General features: G+C 40.6%; 1 protein-coding gene across 1 annotated transcript in view; it reads left to right on the top strand.

Moving 5' to 3' along the window:
• PIGG (phosphatidylinositol glycan anchor biosynthesis, class G) overlaps nucleotides 1-18,217 on the top strand; it is a 111,690-nt gene that overhangs the window by 23,770 nt on the left and 69,703 nt on the right. Inside the window, exons 8-10 of the mRNA XM_009331517.1 lie at nucleotides 1,585-2,042; nucleotides 10,408-10,599; nucleotides 15,323-15,632. Coding sequence (XP_009329792.1) covers nucleotides 1,585-2,042; nucleotides 10,408-10,599; nucleotides 15,323-15,632 — 960 coding nt within the window. The remainder of the gene's footprint in view (nucleotides 1-1,584; nucleotides 2,043-10,407; nucleotides 10,600-15,322; nucleotides 15,633-18,217) is intronic.

The following is an 18,217-nucleotide window of genomic DNA, read 5'->3' on the forward strand; positions in this document are numbered from 1 at the left end:
GTGGCATTGTGACCTCTCACACACAGGTGCGTACTCTGGGCCCTCCAGTTTCTGACACAGACCTAAAAGCTTGGTGATCCATGGTTGCTTTTCCTGTTGCTGACACCCTGACTTCTTTTGCACTCTGATCCCTCCAGCTGCTGGCACCTCGGGCACAGAGTCCCGATGGCCTGTGGTCCCCACTCCGTTCTCTGGCACATGGACCCTCATGCAGTGCAGTCACTGGCACTACAGGTGCATGGGTCCAATGACCTGTATTCCCGCTCCAGTTGCTGGCGTTTGCTTTTACTCGCTCTGGTCTCAAGTTGCTGGCATGCAGGCTTGTCCCCAGTTACTTGCAGTGAGACCTTGCAGCACCTATAGGTGGGACAGAGAGTGGAGTTGCCCAGAAAGATAGTTAGGAGAGGATTTAATAAGACAGGATAGACTGCAGTGATCAGGTACAGGGCTCAGTCAGAGAAGTGCACTGACTGATGCCTGCTTATACGTGACTCTGGCCCCTTTATCCTTCCTCCTCTCACTTTGCCCCCTGCCTCCAGCCTGTTCCTCACCATCCCTTCTCCCCCACCTTTGACACTTTCCTGAAGCATTGCTTAATGAGTTTGCATAGATCCACAGGCGCCCTCAGATATCCATGATACTCATGGTCCGTCGCTTTCTCCTTATCTGTTACAAAGTCCAGGCTGATGCTTTTCAGAGCTATGCCTGTGGTTTCTTAATGGCCTGTCAATTAATGGCTGAAGAGTTTTGGTCATCTTTATGATCTCCCTTAGTGCTTACTTATCAGGTTTGTGTCTCTGTGTGGGCTTTTTATGGCTTTCCCTGTTACTTCCTATTCCCTGTGAGCTGCAAAGGTCATTTACCTGATAACGTCAATGAACCAGATGCTCTTTTTAGCCATATCATCGAGGGCAGTGATGATGAGGCAATTCCAAGTAGCTGCTGTGAACAGGAAATCAAACTAATGGAGGCATTAGACAAAGAATATTACAGTTTTAGATAGGCACGACATGCAAAGTAAATAATAGATGGGTAAGGTTTAAAGTAGATTTTATGATGAAAGACACATTTCAAGCTAAGCAAGGTTAAGGGGTGCCATCAGACTGTCTTCAAGTAACTTTTGTTATTTTGAGTAGTGAAGGCTGTCACTGTACTGAGTTGAGGGTAGCACAGATTTAAACTATTAGAAAATTACCTACTATCTGTATCTCAAGTTTGATATCTGCAGGATTTCTATTTTTACATCTACGAATGTGCAATGGGGAGGGAGCTTGTTTCAAATGTTCTGTCACAGGGTGGTAGGGAATCTTTATCTGTACAGTTGTGATGGTTATTCATAGAGAAGTTTTTTCCCTTAAACAGAATGTAATTTTAAACGGTTTGATTATGTTGCAATGCTAGCTAAATAGGCTACACTAAAATGATTCTTCTATAAATTTTTGGGATTTGTCAAGATAGAAATAACTTCTCACTGTTTATTTTGTTTTCTTAGAGGAAATTCCTGTAAGCACACTATGAATGCTTAAACAAGTGAAATTTTTATACACTTTCACTACTGCTATTTTTTTGTTTATTTGTTTGCAGAATCCAGTTGTGTCCAGTTCCAGGTGGTCAGAAGTAAATGTGCTGATTCTGGCTGGAACAATTGGCCATGTTTTGAGTTTGGGGGCAAGCAGTTTTATAGAAGAGGAACATCAAACCTGGTATTTTCTTATCAATACACTTTGTTTGGCACTGTGTCAGGAACTTTGCAGAAATAATTTTCTTCTGAAAGAATATGACCCTCAACATGGCACCACTGTGAAACAAAATTTTGATAGTATCGGGGAAGCCTCTGAGTGCAAGAATATAGACATTCCAGCAGCAGGTAATGCAAAATTGGGCAAGGCCACCTCTTCAGCTGAATTCATACAAGGATCAGATAAGTGGATAAGCTTAGCAAGTCCATGGATCATCCTTATTTGCTGTCGGCTGCTTCGATCCTTGAATCAGACAGGTGTCCAGTGGGCTCATCGGCCAGACTTTGGACATTGGCTAACAAGGTGTGTATCTGATTTATTGTCATACTTTCTGTCTTATTTAAAAATTAATGTATGTTTTATTTGGTGAAATATGTATACATTTCTATACAGTTGCTGTTTAGAAAGTGCTGTAAACATGCAAAGTGGGTAAACAGTGAAGCAACATAAGGAATTTTTCACTGCTATTTCATGCAGGAGTAATTCCTTGTATACTATCAATAGTTTATAATCCTTGCCCTGCACCATGACTTATCTAACTAATGCCAATTATACACAATAAGTTTATCAGAGGCAAAAAGTAAATATTTTCCATGTGAAAGTCAACAGTGTCTGGTTTGGGAAATTAAAAATCGCTTAATAGAATTAAACCCTTGAAATTAAGACAGAAGGTTCCACTCAATTCCAAACTTTATGAAGTTGCAGGAGAAGATGCTGCACATAGAATTCTTCCTTGTCTATCACAGGCATTTAATGTGTGGGTGGAAAACTGAAGGTATTTCTCAAGTGTAGTATGATAAGAAAGGGAATTTTTTACAACCTGAAGTACACTGGAGAAGGGCTTCTACTTTTTCTACTGCCTTTTAGTATTGTGAAGAACTACAGCCATTATTCAGTGATAAAAAGTACTTGATATTTGAACTGTCTTCTGTACTTCAACTGGTGGACAGAGGAGCAATGCCTTGTGACTGACTAGTCAAGATTTTTGCAGACAGCAGATGGGGAGGCTGTGTTGTGTAAGATAAAGAGATTTCTTGCCAGTATCTTAAAACACGTGGATGAAATGTCATTCATCATTCGTTAATAGTGACATGAGCAAATGAACTAATAGACTTATTAATTATTGGCAGCCTCACAGATAAAATGCTAATTGCTGTGACAGGCATGAGTGCTGAAAGACATGAGTTATGAGGGAGTTTATTGCATTATAGCAGTTGTTCTATACCAAAGCTTTTGCCATGCATTCTTCCTCCTGAGATGAGGTGAGGGATTGAGGAAGGAATGTCATACTCGCAACATTAAGTCCACATGATAGAGAACTCCTTCATTATGAGCTAATGTGTGTGAGCAGGATTAGGTGTGATTTGGTGCAACTAGGAGGATTTTTGTAATTAATCCTGAGCATCTTCCGAAGATCTATTTGCCCAATAACTCCCTGAGCCAGATGTCTTCTTCAGACTGTCTGCCCTTTTCTTTGAAGTGTACTAGTGCCACAATGCCACGAAACAAGGACTTTATATTCTTACAGCTGAGAAATTGCCTTTGTTTCAGGGATATGCTTTTGCTTATATAGTCCCCCAGGAACGTTTACTGACACTTGGAAATGTTACCAGACTTCCAAAAATGGAGCGTGCATGCCTGGACTTAACTTCCAAAGATCCTGTCTCAGTTAATTTTGCTCCCACCTCGAATTTCCTGGTGCTAGGTATGACTATAGAGCAAAACCTGTTACAGCCTTGGGCTGTGGGGATTCAGGGAGATTGCACAGGTAGAGCATAGCCTGCAGCTACAGCAGGTGCTTCTAGGGCTTCCTGATCTATAACAAAAGCTAGGAAATCCTGTATGCCCAGCTCTAACATTATTGCCTGTCAGGAGCTTCCAAGCAACCCACTCAGGTGAACTAAGGTTGTTTACACCTGTTCTGGCTTAGGCTTTTTTTTTATTGGGGAGGGAAGGGGAAAAAGGGAGGAAGGAGTCTATTTTTGTGTTTCCTTTTTTTTTCTCCTGTGATTTTGAGTTGGTGTGTTTTGCAGAATTCCTATCCATCTTTGAAAACAACAGAATCACAGGATGGTTGAGGTTGGAGGAGACCTCTGGAAATTATTTGGTTCAATTCCCCTGCTCAGAGCAGAGTGATCTGGAACAGATTGCTCAGATCCTTGTCCCGCTGGGTCTTTGATATCTCTAAGCATGGAGACTCCACAACTGTTCTGGGCAACCTGTTTTCTTTTTCCCAAAAAAATTTTTCTTCTGTTTAAACAGAATTTCCTTTATTTCAATTGTGTCCATTGCCTCTTGTCCTTTTGCTTGGCACCACTGAGAAGAATATGGCTTCGTCTTTCTTAACACCCTCCACCTCCAATCAGGCTGGTAAGATCCATACTGAGCCTTCTCTTCTTGAGGCTAAACAGTCCCAGTGCTTTGAGCTTCTCCTTGTATGACAGATGCTCCAATCCCATCATCATTTTCCTAGTCCTTCACTGCACTTGCTCCAATATGTCCATATCTTTCTCTGTACTGGGTAATCCATAACTGGACCCAGGGCTGAACACAGGGGAAGAAACACCTTCCTCAACTTGCTGGTAATGTTTTTCAGAATGCAACCCCAAATGCTGTTGGTCATCTTTGCTGCAAGGGCACATTGCTGGCTGACGATCAACTCAGTGTCCACCAGCGCTCAGAGCCATCTCTGAAAAGATGGTCAGCCCCCAATCTGTCCTGATGTGTGTAGCTATTTGTTCCAAGGTGCAGGACTTGCCTCTTCCCCTTGTTGAACTTCATAAGGCACCTGTTGGGCCATTTCTCCAGTTTGTTGAGGTGCCTCTGAGTGGCAGCAGACCCATCTACTGGATCAGCCGCTCCTCCCAGTTCTGTATTGTGTGCAGGCTTGCTAAAGGGGCACTCTGCTCCATCATCCAGGTCATTAATGAAGATGTTAAACAGTATTGGCCCCAGTGTCAAGCCCTGGGGTTGATCACTAGTGACTGGCCTTCAGGTGGACTTTGTGCTGCTGACCGTGTGAGCCCGGCAGTTGAGCCAGTTTTCACTGTCCGCTTTCCTAGCCTGGACTGCATCAGTTTGCCTGTGAGGATGTTATGGAAGATGGTGTTAAAAGCCTTGTTAAAACCGAGATAAACAATGCTGCCTGCTCTCCGCTCTTCCACTGAGCTAGTCATCTCATCACAGAAGTCTGTCAGGTTGATTAAGTATTACTTCCCCTTCATAAAGCCATCACAACCCTATTATTAAAGCTGTCTACCTCCCCCTTCAGTAAGGCTGAAGAACAGCAGCTAGATATCAAAACCAAAATCTAAGAATTTTACAGGTGAATTGCTCCCTGTGCTTCCCCACAAAATTATAGCCTCACCTTGGGTTTATTTGCTTGGGTCTTGAAGCAAGTAGAAGAGAAAAGGTCCTACAGCTATAGTCTTAGGCTACAACTGCTTGTTTGGCTATAATGGTATATTAAAGGGGCTCTTGCCTTGCAAGGCAAGGTACATGCTGTCTTGCTCCTCCCCTCACTGACCCTGTGTTTTACCAGCACAGCTGTTGCTTTGTCAGTATGGTGAACTAAATCACTGAATAGATGTGGCTGGAAAAATAACCCAAGACGGGGTGGGAAACTTTTGGCTTTCAGATGCATCACTTCCCCCTCTGATTTACCATCCAGCTTCACAGGCAAATTCCTGGCCTAGTAACAGGAATGCAGGAAAAGAAGAGTGTGCAAGCCAGCACTGCTGCTACTGAAATTCCTGTAGAAACAAAATGTGGAAGTATCTGCATCTTTTGAAGTGCTGCAGACATAAACAGTTTTTTCTTTCTGCCATTGTCAAGCATTCCTTACAAAAACCCACTTGACTTTCAAATCTGATCGAGAAAGAAATAATGATTCACAAACTCCTAGTTTTGGGGGCTTTAAAAAAAATGTGGAACAGTCCAGAATGCCGTGTCATGGCAGGCTAAGGGGATGCATCATTGGGGCTGCCACAGTTCTGCCTTCTCCCTTTCATTGGTGTAACTACTTCTGCCATGTTTAGGGAGCAGGAGAAAGAGCTGAACCCTGGCAGCTCTGGCACAGGTTGGCTTGGGCTGCTGTGGAGCTACATCCTGACTTAAATCAATAGAGCAGTTTTTAGCCTAACAGGAGAATACAATATATGTCACCATGCTGACATATACTTCAGTTGCTTTATAGGATTAAAAGATTGCCCAAATAGCAGCGTTTGAAGTGCGCAGTTTTTGGACTTGAGTGATGGGATGTAGGTGAGTTCTTTGGTCTGAAACATTTCACTGGACAAACTTTGGAAAGGTCGGTCAACGACGCAAATAAATCTTTGCATATCCTGTGGTTTGTAGAGTATCGCTGAATTCCTATTTGGCAAGCATGCTTGCATTTTCTTTGGTTAGAGGTTTTAACATCTTTATTGCTTCTCCTTCACAAGAGAACAGAGTGGCAGAGACGTCTATTTCCCTAGTGTTTTGATCAGGATTGAGATGATATGTTTTCCTTATAGCATAAATTAAAAGTTGGTGATAAGCTGAGTTGCATAAAGCACTTATTCCTCTTCCCAAAATGCATTGCTAGTCTGTAAGGTTGATTGTTATTCTATTTTTAGTATGTGTTTAATTTGCATAGTTATGTCTTAATAGCACATTTTTTAGTAATAAGAAATGAGAACCTTACTTAGATCATGTGTACCCTTGTTAGTCTGAGTTAAAGCTGCTCAGGCTTTTTCTAGCCAGCCTTCTATTTTGTCTCTAAGATAAACTAATGAACAAACTACCCTCTTTTTTTTTTCCCCTGTATTGATCTATTAGTCATCTGTGCTCATGCTCAGACTAATATTTTGCTTATCTGGACAGTGCTTAAGGGGCTCAGCATTTGAGACAAAGAGACTATTGTGCAGGTTTGTGCATGGAAAAACCTAAGCAGCAAAACACAAAGAATCAATTTACCTGTAGTGTGTTGAATTTAGCTGTTAGGGATGCATTCAACAGTGCTGAAATAAGGAAAATGTTCTTTGTTATTTAGAGAGAGACTCTGTGAAACCTGCTGGTGCAAAAAAAAAAAGACTTTGGTGGGAAAAAGGGCAAAAGAAAATCAGGCAGTAGATGAAGTGGAAGAGAACATGCAATCCCTAAATTTGCCTGGAAGTCAGGTTTTGGTTTTAATTAGTTGATATTCACTTAGCTTCATTTGGCTGTTAATCTTGGGCAGAGCTGGTACTTGAAAGGTATACTTTGAAAGATACTTGAGCTGCTACATGGCTCAGTGTGGAAGGGGTGAAGCTGTCAATGACAGCATCAGCTTGAAGAGAAGTGACGAGAAGCAGCAGCATGGGAAGGTGATAATATTTTTTTGTAATAACGTACTTAACCATTCCCAAATGCCCTTCCCCACAAAGCTAGTGTACCACGTGACTCCTGTGTATTCTGTTGTACGTAGTAGAATGAAAGTACACAATGAAAAAAAGGCTTTATCCACATAAAATATGAATCGTGCACATCTATAATTCCTTTCACTCTACTTGTATTTGCAGTAGTGAGGTGAGGTCAAAGCAGTGGAAGGAAATGTATTCAATCTTCATTGTGATACCAGAAGTATGAAAGTGTGGACCACAAGCTGTTATAGTAAGAACATATAGCCAAAGCGCTCTCTTTTTCCTTCCCCCCTCCCAAGGTTCTCTCTCAGGAAACTATTGGCTCTTCACTTTCAATTTTGTGGTTTGGGCAAATGCCACTACATTTCAGCTGAGATCAGAGTAGCACGTTCATGCTTGTATTTCTGAGTAGAATATCAAAATCATTTAGAACTTTGCTAAATGGCTGGACTCTCTGTTGAGCAACTACAATCCCCTTTCAAAATACGTGCTAACTTAATATGCACTTAGCTGCCTAACTGTAAGAACTTTGGCTGGAAAACTGTGAAACTGTAGGTGATTTATGCTGACCTGACTTCACTTGCTATAAATCCTTTTATTGTTTCTTCAGCAAACTCTGTGAAACACTGGAGTAGGGTTTTTTTCAACAAATTTGCATGGTTTAACCCCAGCCGGCAACTAAGCACCACACAGACGCTCGCTTGCTCTCCCCCAGTGGGATGGGGGAGAGAATCGAAAGGGTAAAAGTGAGAAAACTCTTGGGTTGAGGTAAAGACAGCTTCATGGGTAAAGCAAAAGCCGCGTGCACAAGCAAAGCAAAACAAGGAATTCATTCACTACTTCCCATCGGCAGGCAGGTGTTCAGCCATCTCCAGAAAAGCAGGGCTCCATCACATGTAACGGTTACTTGAGAAGACAAACACCATCCCCCCCTTCCTTCTTCTTCCCCCAGCTTTATATACTGGACCATGATGTCATATGGTGGGAATATCCCTTTGGTCAGTTGGGGTCAGCTGTCCCAGCTGTGTCCCCTCCCAACTTCTTGTGCACCCCCAGCCTACTCGCTGGTGGGGTGGTGGGAGAAGCAGAAAAGGCCTTGACTCTGTGTAAGCACTGCTCAGCAGTAACTAAAACATCCCTGTGTTACCAACACTGTTTCCAGCAGAAATCCAAAACACAGCCCCATACTAGCTACTGTGAAGAAAAGTAACTCTATCCCAGCCAAAACCAGCACATTGATACAAAAAATCCAAAACTGAAATCGCAGAGAACTCTTCTCAGAGAACCTGTTGGACACAAGTTGGATATAAACCCCTGTGCTAGCAGCCAAGAATGCACTATTGGTGACTGATGTGCACGTGACTTTGAACGCACCCTTGCTGTTCACTGCGCCTCCTCTGAGAATTTTCTTTTGGGTGGGGTTAGAGTATGATTTCGAATGTTCACTGTAGGAAATTACAGCTGTTAGTGAGTGTCTTGCTTGATATAGCACTAGCAATTACTTCTTAAAGGTAGGAACGTTGTTTTAATTTTTATGTGTTGCTATGTTAGATTTCCCTGCAGGAGTCTCTTAACAGAAGTGCATTGACTTTTTTAGATAAAGAGACAAAGACAAAGATGATGATGATCATGTGCTGTTCTTTATCCCTGATTTGTTTTTTCTTGCTCTCATGCAATTGAGCAGCCAAGGAGAATACAGCCTGAAAGCTTTTAAAATTTTCCACAAAGGTTCATTTGAAAGATGCAGTGGCTACTAAATTAGTTCTTTATATGTTGATCATAAGAGATAGTGTGTGCACTGTCTTCACAGGTTGCTGCAGCAATCCATTCACTGCTTCTACTGTCCCCTCCTGTAGAGGAAGAACAATAGTGAGGAGAAGCGTCAAGGCTACATTTTCTCTCCCATAGTGTTCTAGTTATTATTCCTCTCACTTTCCTCTATGGGCCTGCAGAGAGCAGTGCATCTCTTGAGGGTCTTGTTAAGTTGTATGAAGTGCTTGACTGGGTCCTGCAGGGAGGACTAACAGGACAATTTTTCTGCCCCATGTTCTTTCCTCTGTGACTTTGCAAGCACAAAAGCTGAAATAGCTGTTGGTCAAACTCCTGATAAAGCATATACTAGGGAATAGGGAAGTAAACCTGTTTGAAGTACTATAATTTTGACTAAATCAGAGATAAAACTGGAGTTTTGTAAGTGCGATCAGAGTTAATGCAGATAACAGTCCATGCTCACTGTCAGTTTGCTAAAGTGCGAGATCTTTTATCATGGCATTTTGAAGTGTGGAAGACAGAAGATGGAGCCCTTGGTTCTCACACTTGACATGATGTTCTTAACAGAATTAGAATAATTAGAGAATTAGAACAGAATCTAACAAAATTAGCGGGTTTAGGTCATTTGGGATACTGGGAATATTTGCAGTAGGCAAGGGTTAGCAATACTTGGATTACAGTGGGCTTTCTGATATTGCGTAGCTAGCTATGGTAGGGGTTGAGTGCAGATCTTTACCTTACCCCATTACATTTTGCAGTGCTAACTGATATCACTGTAGATTTAAATACATAATGTTGGCAGCATGCTCAATGAAATGCCCTTGATTCTGGCATGAGTGTTACCTGTTTAGGATGTTGGGGAACAAACAAACTGTATCTGTAATCTTCTTGGCCATGCTACAAATTATGTGTCTTTATCGCTCGTATGTATTGATCCAGTACAAGGTGCTGTAGTTGCATAAGGGAGTCATATTGTGCTAATGTGTTTGCGTGTGTATGTTTTAAACTATGTAAGTATATTTCTGGTCATTTTGGCTAGGTAATGTTTTGTATATCTAAAATTAAACAAATCAAATACATGTGCAGTTATTTAAAAAGGGAGAATAGTTCTAATTCTATAGTGCAAAATTCTTTTCTGCCTTATGTTAGAAAATGAAATGCTGTAGTATAAGCAAAATGCACTGTTTGAAAATATATAAATAAGAAAACCCTAGTTTAAAAACATTACACCCTTTTCCATTATGCAATATGCAGCTCAGTTTTTATATAATTAACAGAATAACTAGTATATGGTGGAACACAATAATTACACTTTTAAACATGCATGCTTGAATAGAAAACCTCATTAATAAAACCGCTTTTAACTATTTTACTATACCTCTTGGAAAGTTCATAACAGATGTCAGTGCAGTGATTAATTTGGAAATACAGTGCTATAGCTAAGGCTCCGTCAAATGTGTTTAGCAGTAATTACAATGGTTTGAAGGGGTTTTTTTGTTTGTTTGTTTGTTTCCCAGCTCTGAACATAAATCTGAACTCTCCTTCTTGGCTGCAGTCTCCCTACTTATGATCTTCTTTCTGGTTCAAAGAAGATGCTCCCTGGTTTCAAAAATTGCTATGGCACTTGGGCTCCTGGGAGTCTACAGTTACCGGGCAGCTATTGGAAATGTCATATTTCCATGGCAACATGACACCAAAGATATTTCAAAGTAAGTTAATCAACAGATATGTAAATCTATTTCTAGAGAGGTGTTAACACTTTGGATATCAGGGGATGAGGTGGGAGGGGATGTTATGTCTAGGCTGAAATCGCATTGTTATGAATAAAACTCTATTTTGTAGGTGTCCAGCGCTCAGTTTTTGTGGTGTGTGCACAATTTTGAGCCCCATGAAGTGTCTTGCAACTGTGACAGATCATAAGCCAGTCAGATAAGAATTAATATGAGGAAAATCTAATAGTCATACCCTGTATTTTTGCTACAAAGAAAACTCCAAATGCACTATCTCCTCTTGTTTTAGGTGGACTTGACATGTTTAGCAGAGTGCATGCCAAGCTCATTTAGCTACTTCCTAGTTTTGAAAAATGCTTAGTTGGTAATTGAGAGAGTTGCTTTTCCGTATCTTTCTTTTCCAGGTGAGTGTTCTGTAATGTATGACCTTTCAAGATGTAACCAAATCCTTCCTGAGGTCTAGGCTGTGCTGCACAATGCATACTAAGGATTTCTATATGCATGTTAAGTTTCTTATAGAACTAGTCTGTAACTGTAAGGAAGCTATTAGCTCTTTTACCAATAGCTACTTTTGGAATGTAGCTAAGTGGCTTTAGTTTTCTTATGATACTTTCTTCTGTTGGGTTGTACCTGGATCTGCAGCCTCAAGTTTTTCTAAATGTCAGAGAGCTGCAGAAAACTTCCAGGCTCAGTTAGGACGTTTGATGAGGAGGGAAGGGGTCATGGAAGAGAAATTGTAAAACAGTTGTCTTCTGGATGTAATAAACTTTCTCTGGCACTCTTTTTGAATTTAATATGGATACAAATGGTTTCTGTTGGAGCTTCTTGATCAGGGGCCAGAGATTCACAAGATGTGGAAAGATGGAAAAAAACCCTGCAGCAGATCTTAGGACACATAGAAGATCAGATTTGCTAACGAGGCATGTTTTAGAACAAATACTACCATGTATGTATATCTAGATATATTTACATACATTCCATTTCTCCAAATATTGAAGATAATTCTAGTTGTACACTAATGTTAACATTGTGTGCTAGTTCTGCTGGACGTGAAAGTAATGGTAATCTTTACTTAGTCTGCAGGATTTGGCTCTGTGTTTGAAACATGCCTGACTTCTGAGTGTGACCTGTAGTTATCTTTGTGTTTGAGTAAAATCCTTGGAGGATACTGTCCTTGCAATAAGAAGAAAAATATTGCAGTGTGCGACAGAACATTAAATACAGCAATTGAGCCGCAAATAAAATGCGATTAGAGAAATAAGTGGAGTACTTAAACACTAAAGGCAAAACATTTACTGGGAACTTGTTCATTCTATAGTCAGCATATTGATCACAATTATAACAAGAAAAGATACCAGCTTTTTGTGTTGTTTCACCTTAAATAAATAGTGAACATGGTAATTTGCTTAAATTATGTTAGACCCTTATATATCTCTGATTATATACTACTTTAAAAGTTACTGTCATGTTTCAAAGCTTTATACCCTTTAGATCCTCTGTGTAAACTGTTTGGTGAAAGCTGATAGGGTTAGCAAACACAGATTCTGACCTTTGCGTCAGCATGTGTTCTGCACCTGGGGTGGGAAGTGTGGTGCAGGGCTCTTTCCAGATCTCAGTAAGAAAGTAACAACAACAAATGTGTAACAAAATAGCTGTTTTAATAAGATAGAGTAAAAAAGAGGAATAGAGGTAGTGAGTGTCTTCGGATGCTGGGAACCCTGCTTTTGTGCAGCATCAGACAAACCCCAGATGAATCTTCCAATGGCACGCTGTGGCACATGGGTCCCATCTGTGGAGAGGTTCTGCCTCCCTCCCATACCATGGTGCCTTTTATTTTGTGTTTAAAAAAAACCCAAAAACCAACCAACCAACCAAGCCAAAACAAACAGGTATCTACTCTTGCCAGGTCAGAACATTATTCTGTCATAACGCCCACCAGCGCACAACACAGGCCAGCACAGGGGTTCCAGCACAGTCCTTTGCAGTGGCTACTCATGCTAACATGGGGGCTTCTCAAGCCTAAAGTACAAGGCCTAATAGAGCAGACTGGTTTGCCCGAGATCACTAACTCCTCAAGCACATTATCTTTGGCAAGGCTCCCAATACAGCATGTCAAAAAAGATGGTAGACACATGTTAGATTTCAGATGTTAGCTGATGGGTTGACATAGTGATCCTAGCTCATCTTTATTAGATGACTGATAACAATAAATGGTAAAAGCCTATTTAAAATGCCGCCAGGAACAAAACCAGGACTTTTCTTTTAAATGTGTCTAGAGGTATCTTTAGTGTATTCATGACATGGAATAGCTCCAGATCCAGGAGCAAGGTAGAGGTAGTTTTGTGTAATATGAGAAAAAGTTGTAGGTAGCCACTGCATTTTTCACACATAACGCTTTCTTCTTGTAAGATGGAGAATCTTTGCTCTGAAACGCCCCCTCTCTGTAGCCTTCACTGAAGACAAGTGTTTTCTCTGAATGTGACAACTCCTGGGTGGTGGATGAGGGAGAAGAGGCAACTGAAGTGTGCCCCGTCTTCTATGGCTTACACTAAGATAACCTCTAAATTAAGAAATGCAAGGAAGTAATTTGGCCCTCCATTTTCCTCAGAATTTTTTTTAAAAATTATAGTTTGTGCAATGAAAAAGAGGAGTATATACCATACTGACACAAACAAAATAATAGTAGTGCATTTGCTGAGAAATTGTTTTTTTAGTTTGGATTTCCATCAACCGGTTAATTTCAGTTTTCAGTTAACTCATTTAATAGTGACAAATACCCAAAGCTATTTCCTAAAGTTTTACTTCTAAGTCACATGAATATATTAGAATATTTTATGGTAATAATCACACCAGAATTACCAGAGATACTGAAATAGGGCACTGAATTTCTGCATTAGCCAAAAACACAGGAACTCTCTAAACTTTATTGGTTTGGGGTTTTTTTCCCCCTAAAGGAAAAAGCCAATGGTCCTTATGGGGGATTTACAAAGACTTGCGATTTAAGGGAATAAAATAGTCAAGCCCCTTTGCATAGACCATTAGGTATGAGTTTGAAGCTTTGAAAGCTAAACCACAGCACAGAGCACTGTATTCATGTTTAGGAAGGCCACATCACTATGTCGTGGTTTTGCCTTTTTTCTTGGTTCTGTGGGTGCAAAAAGAAAACTGAACATGTAAATACTATTGCTTATTATTTCTCCTCTTGCTTTCTGGTTCTGCTTCCTGTATGTGGAAAAGAAAGATTGAATTCAAGCTCATTTGTTAGTAATTGTTTGAGAAGGAAGGTGACCTTCGAAAGACTGAAAAAATACATAAATTTAAATGGAGAAATTTATTTTTAGAAATTTTGACTAGTGTTTCTTTCTGTGGTCAGCTAGTTACACTAGTTACACCAAGTTTAACTATGCTTTTACTGTTTTTTAGTGTCATGGTCTAATCCTCCATATATTATTAAGTCCAGATGACTCAAGAATCCTCACTTCTGAGTGAATTATATTAACTTTGTAGAAGACCACGTTCATTCACCACTCATGTATAAAGTGACTAGTAATCCCTAAGGACAGTGTATATTAAATTATGGATAAAGTGTGTAGATAAATGTGTATTTTTATCTTTTGCAAGATAAAAAAATAGATCTATAACCACAAAATTTTTAATATGCTCATTTGGTGAGTTCATTGGATTATTATTATAGCTTAGCTCACACTAACGTGATCTGTGACTTTTTTTGCCCAGTAAACATAAGAATATGCATTCTGGTGGATAGCTGCTTTCACTTTCTTTGTTCCTTGGGCCTTGCACTTCTAGAATAGCAGGTCACAGTTTTTAAGATTACCTGTCCTTCTCCTTGTCAGCTTTTTAGATGAGATGCTGTGCTTTCTTCAGAAGCCGATTTTCACTGGAGATGAAGAGGCCAATGAATTCATACGTGTAATGAACATAGCAGTAGATGCTAATTACACTTACTACTTTAAAAATTCATTGTTTTTGTAATGGGATTGCTTAGGGATTTGAAAAATGTGTACAATTACAAGGAAAAAATGTGCTGGTATAAACCAGCACATCTGTATATCTGTGCAGCTGTGTAAGGTGAGAAAATGTCTGAAGTATGCAGAAATTTCAGACTGAAATAAGGAATTTCAAATACTATCACTGTCTTTTTGCTTGGCTAAAAAGAAATCTATGTTTAAGTGAATGAGTTGTGAAAAATCACTGAAGAGCTTAAAGGGAATAGTCACTTTTAAGTCAATTTAATTCCTGAAATAAAGTTTCCATATCACTTTAAGGAGTATTTTTGGGGAAATTCATTATGCTATATAAATGGCATATTTACATGACTACATGGATCCAGACCTTGAACAGTAATAACATAAATTTATTTTGGTTACATTAATTGACACATCATTTTATTTTTATATTTTAGGTTAGTTTAGTTTTTAGCACAAGCTGTTTTCTTTGCTAAAGTTGGAGGTTGCTGTAATTTAAGTATGAATAATTTTTAGTGTTTTTGTATTTGAGAAAGCGCTCTCATGAAGTTGGCCAGTACTAGCCTTAGAATTTAACCTGTTTGGCAGAACTGCATTGGTCTTGCAGTTCTCTCTTGAAAGACTTTTTGACCTGTGAAATAGATATTAGTAAGTAGCTCATCTTTCTGATTTCTTTATTAATTATTATTACTTTCTTTTTTTAATTTCCTTTTTAGGGGGATTACTGAAGCTCGTTTTGTTTATGTCTTTGTTCTTGGCATAGTCTTCACTGGCACTAAAGATTTACTAAAGTCACAGGTTATTTCTGCAGACTCCAGTGTGAAGAGTACAGGATTATGGGAAGTGTATAGTGGATTGGTTCTACTAGCAGCCCTTCTATTTAGACCTCACAATTTACCAGTCTTGGTGTTTTGTCTGCTGATTCAGACAATGATGACAAAATATATCTGGAGACCTTTGAAATTTGATGCAGCACAGATTACTATCATGCACTACTGGTTTGGCCAAGCTTTCTTCTATTTTCAGGTAAGCTGAATACTCTCCCTGCTACAGGGGTGGGAGGGGGAAGAGTTTGTGAAAGAAATATTGTCCATTGTGAGTAAAATGCCAACTAAACCTCAGAGAGCAAGAGTTTATGAGTTCTCAGACGGGTTTAGTTTCTAACTATATTATTAATGTTTTGTTTTCAGAATCAGGGAAAAATGCACACCTTGATAACTTATCTTCAATATAGATTTCCGAAAGTGTTAAAAATGTCGGATACCTATACCAGGGGTGATTTTGGTCTGTTAGTGGGCCTCCTAAGTACTGTTCTGGTGATAACAAATTTAAAAATTTCAGCTGAATTGATTAATACCAATAAAAGGCAGATGGCTTTTTGTCCCTGATTCTTGAGGCTTACAAAACCTTTGGTAGCATCACAGTAGGTCTACATACAGTTTAACACTGAAGGAAAGTTCTGTGACAAGTTGCTGTCTCTTATGAGTATCAGAATTAATTGCCATTCTTATTATATTAAATGGTATCTTCTTTTCTGAGGAGCCTTACTAATTTCAATAACATAGTTCTCTGCGCTGCAAGTGAGGTTGCAATTCCACAAAAACTTTCTTTAGCATTGAAGCTGGAGAGGTTCTTTACACTCCTAATAATGTTGGAAACAGTGTAGCAGACTGTCTTAAGAAGGCATTTGTTAAGTTGGGAATCGGGTTGTTTCTGGTTTAGGAGGAGAGGCTTTCTGATTTGGTGCAAAATTTCAAGGTGAGATCTGTGTTGGCTTTACTTTTGAGGCATTGCTGAGGATGTTAAAACTGTGGTCAAGCTTAGGTTACTTCCTACTGTATTTTTGATCCTGTTAGTACTGACTGAGGATTGGCTTGACTTTGTTCTGAGACTACATGTCACGATAGGGAATTGCTGATGGGGATAAGATCATCATGACTCATCCCTTCCTACCAATTTTCCTGCTCTGAGGACATAACATTTCTTGGTTAAATGTTTTTTGCATGTCTTGAATGTTACTGTTCAGGCAGTGAGCTCTGATTATGGCCTTCTGAGAGCAGCCGTTAGTCGGGTTGGCAAGAGGCTGAAGGTAGGGCCCTCTCAGTACTGACATACCAAGCAAAAGCAGCTGCCTGAAATTTAATGGTGGGGAGGCTAGCAAGAAAATCCTAATTATGGAGAAGGGACTAATAAAGATTAGTTTGAATGTTTCCATAAAGCACCCATTTTCAGTGATGATGAATTCTTGGTATAGTTGGCTGAGAATTTCACAGAACCATCAAATCAGAGAGGAGTTGAGGCTGGAAGATGCCTCTGGAGATCATTCAGTCCAACCTCCCCCCGTCCAATGGTAGGTCAGTCAGATGAGGTTGGTCTGGACCATGTCCAGCCTGATTTTAAATACCTGCAAGGATGAAAACTCTGCAACATCTCTGGGCAGTCGGTCCCAGCGCTTGACCACCCTAGCCAGTAAAAAAGCTTTTTCTGATGTTTAAACAGAACTTCTTCTATTTCAGTTTGTATGCATTGCTTTTCATCCCTTCGCTAGTCACTACTGGGTGACTGAGAAGGTCTGAGTCTGGCTGTCTCGTCTTTACTCCCCGTCATCAGGTATTTATATACATTGTTATGATCCCTGCTGAGCTTTCTCCTCTTGAGAGTAAACAGACCCAGCTCTTTCAGAAAGATGTTTGTATGACAGACGCTTTGTTCCCATCATCATCTTTGTGGTGCTTCAGTGGACTTTCTCCAGTATATCCATGTCTGTCTCATACTGGGGAGCCCAGAACTGAACCCAGGAGCCCAGATGTGATCTCACCACTGCTTAGTAGAGGGAGTGGAGCATCTCCCTCAACCAGCTAGTGATGCTCTCCCTAATGCAGTCCTAGGTGCTGTTGGTCTTTGCACAAAGAGCAAATGGCTGACTGATAGAATCATAGAATCGTTAAGGTTGGAAGAGACCTCTGAGATCATCGAGTCCAACCGTCAACCCAACACCACCATGTCCACTAAGCCATGTCCCTAAGCACCTCATCTACCCGTCTTTTAAATACCTCCAGGGATGGTGACTCAACCACTTCCCTGGGCAGCCTGTTCCAATGTTTATCCACTCTTGCAGAAATTTTTCCTCACATCCAATCTAAACCTCCCCTGGCGCAACTTGAGGCCATTTCCTCTGGTCCTATCACTTGTTACTTGGGAGAAGAGACCGACACCCACCTCGCTACAACCTCCTTTCAGGTAGTTGTAGAGAGCAATGAGGTCTCCCCTCAGCCTCCTTTTCTCCAGGCTAAACAACCCCAGTTCCCTCAGCCGCTCCTCATAAGACTTGTTCTCCAGACCCCTCACCAGCCTCGTTGCCCTTCTCTGGACACGTTCCAACATCTCAACATCCTTCTTGTAGTGAGGGGCCCAAAACTGAACACAGTATTCGAGGTGGGGCCTCACCAGTGCCGAGTACAGGGGCATGATCACTTCCCTACTCCTGCTGGCCACACTATTGCTGATACAGGCCAGGATGCCATTGGCCTTCTTGGCCACCTGGGCACACTGCCGGCTCATGCTCAGCCGGCTGTCGACCAGCACCCCCAGGTCCTTTTCTGACAGGCAGC

The sequence above is a fragment of the Pygoscelis adeliae genome, unplaced genomic scaffold (assembly GCF_000699105.1).
Source record: "Pygoscelis adeliae isolate BGI_AS28 unplaced genomic scaffold, ASM69910v1 Scaffold289, whole genome shotgun sequence".
Lineage (NCBI taxonomy): Eukaryota > Metazoa > Chordata > Aves > Sphenisciformes > Spheniscidae > Pygoscelis > Pygoscelis adeliae.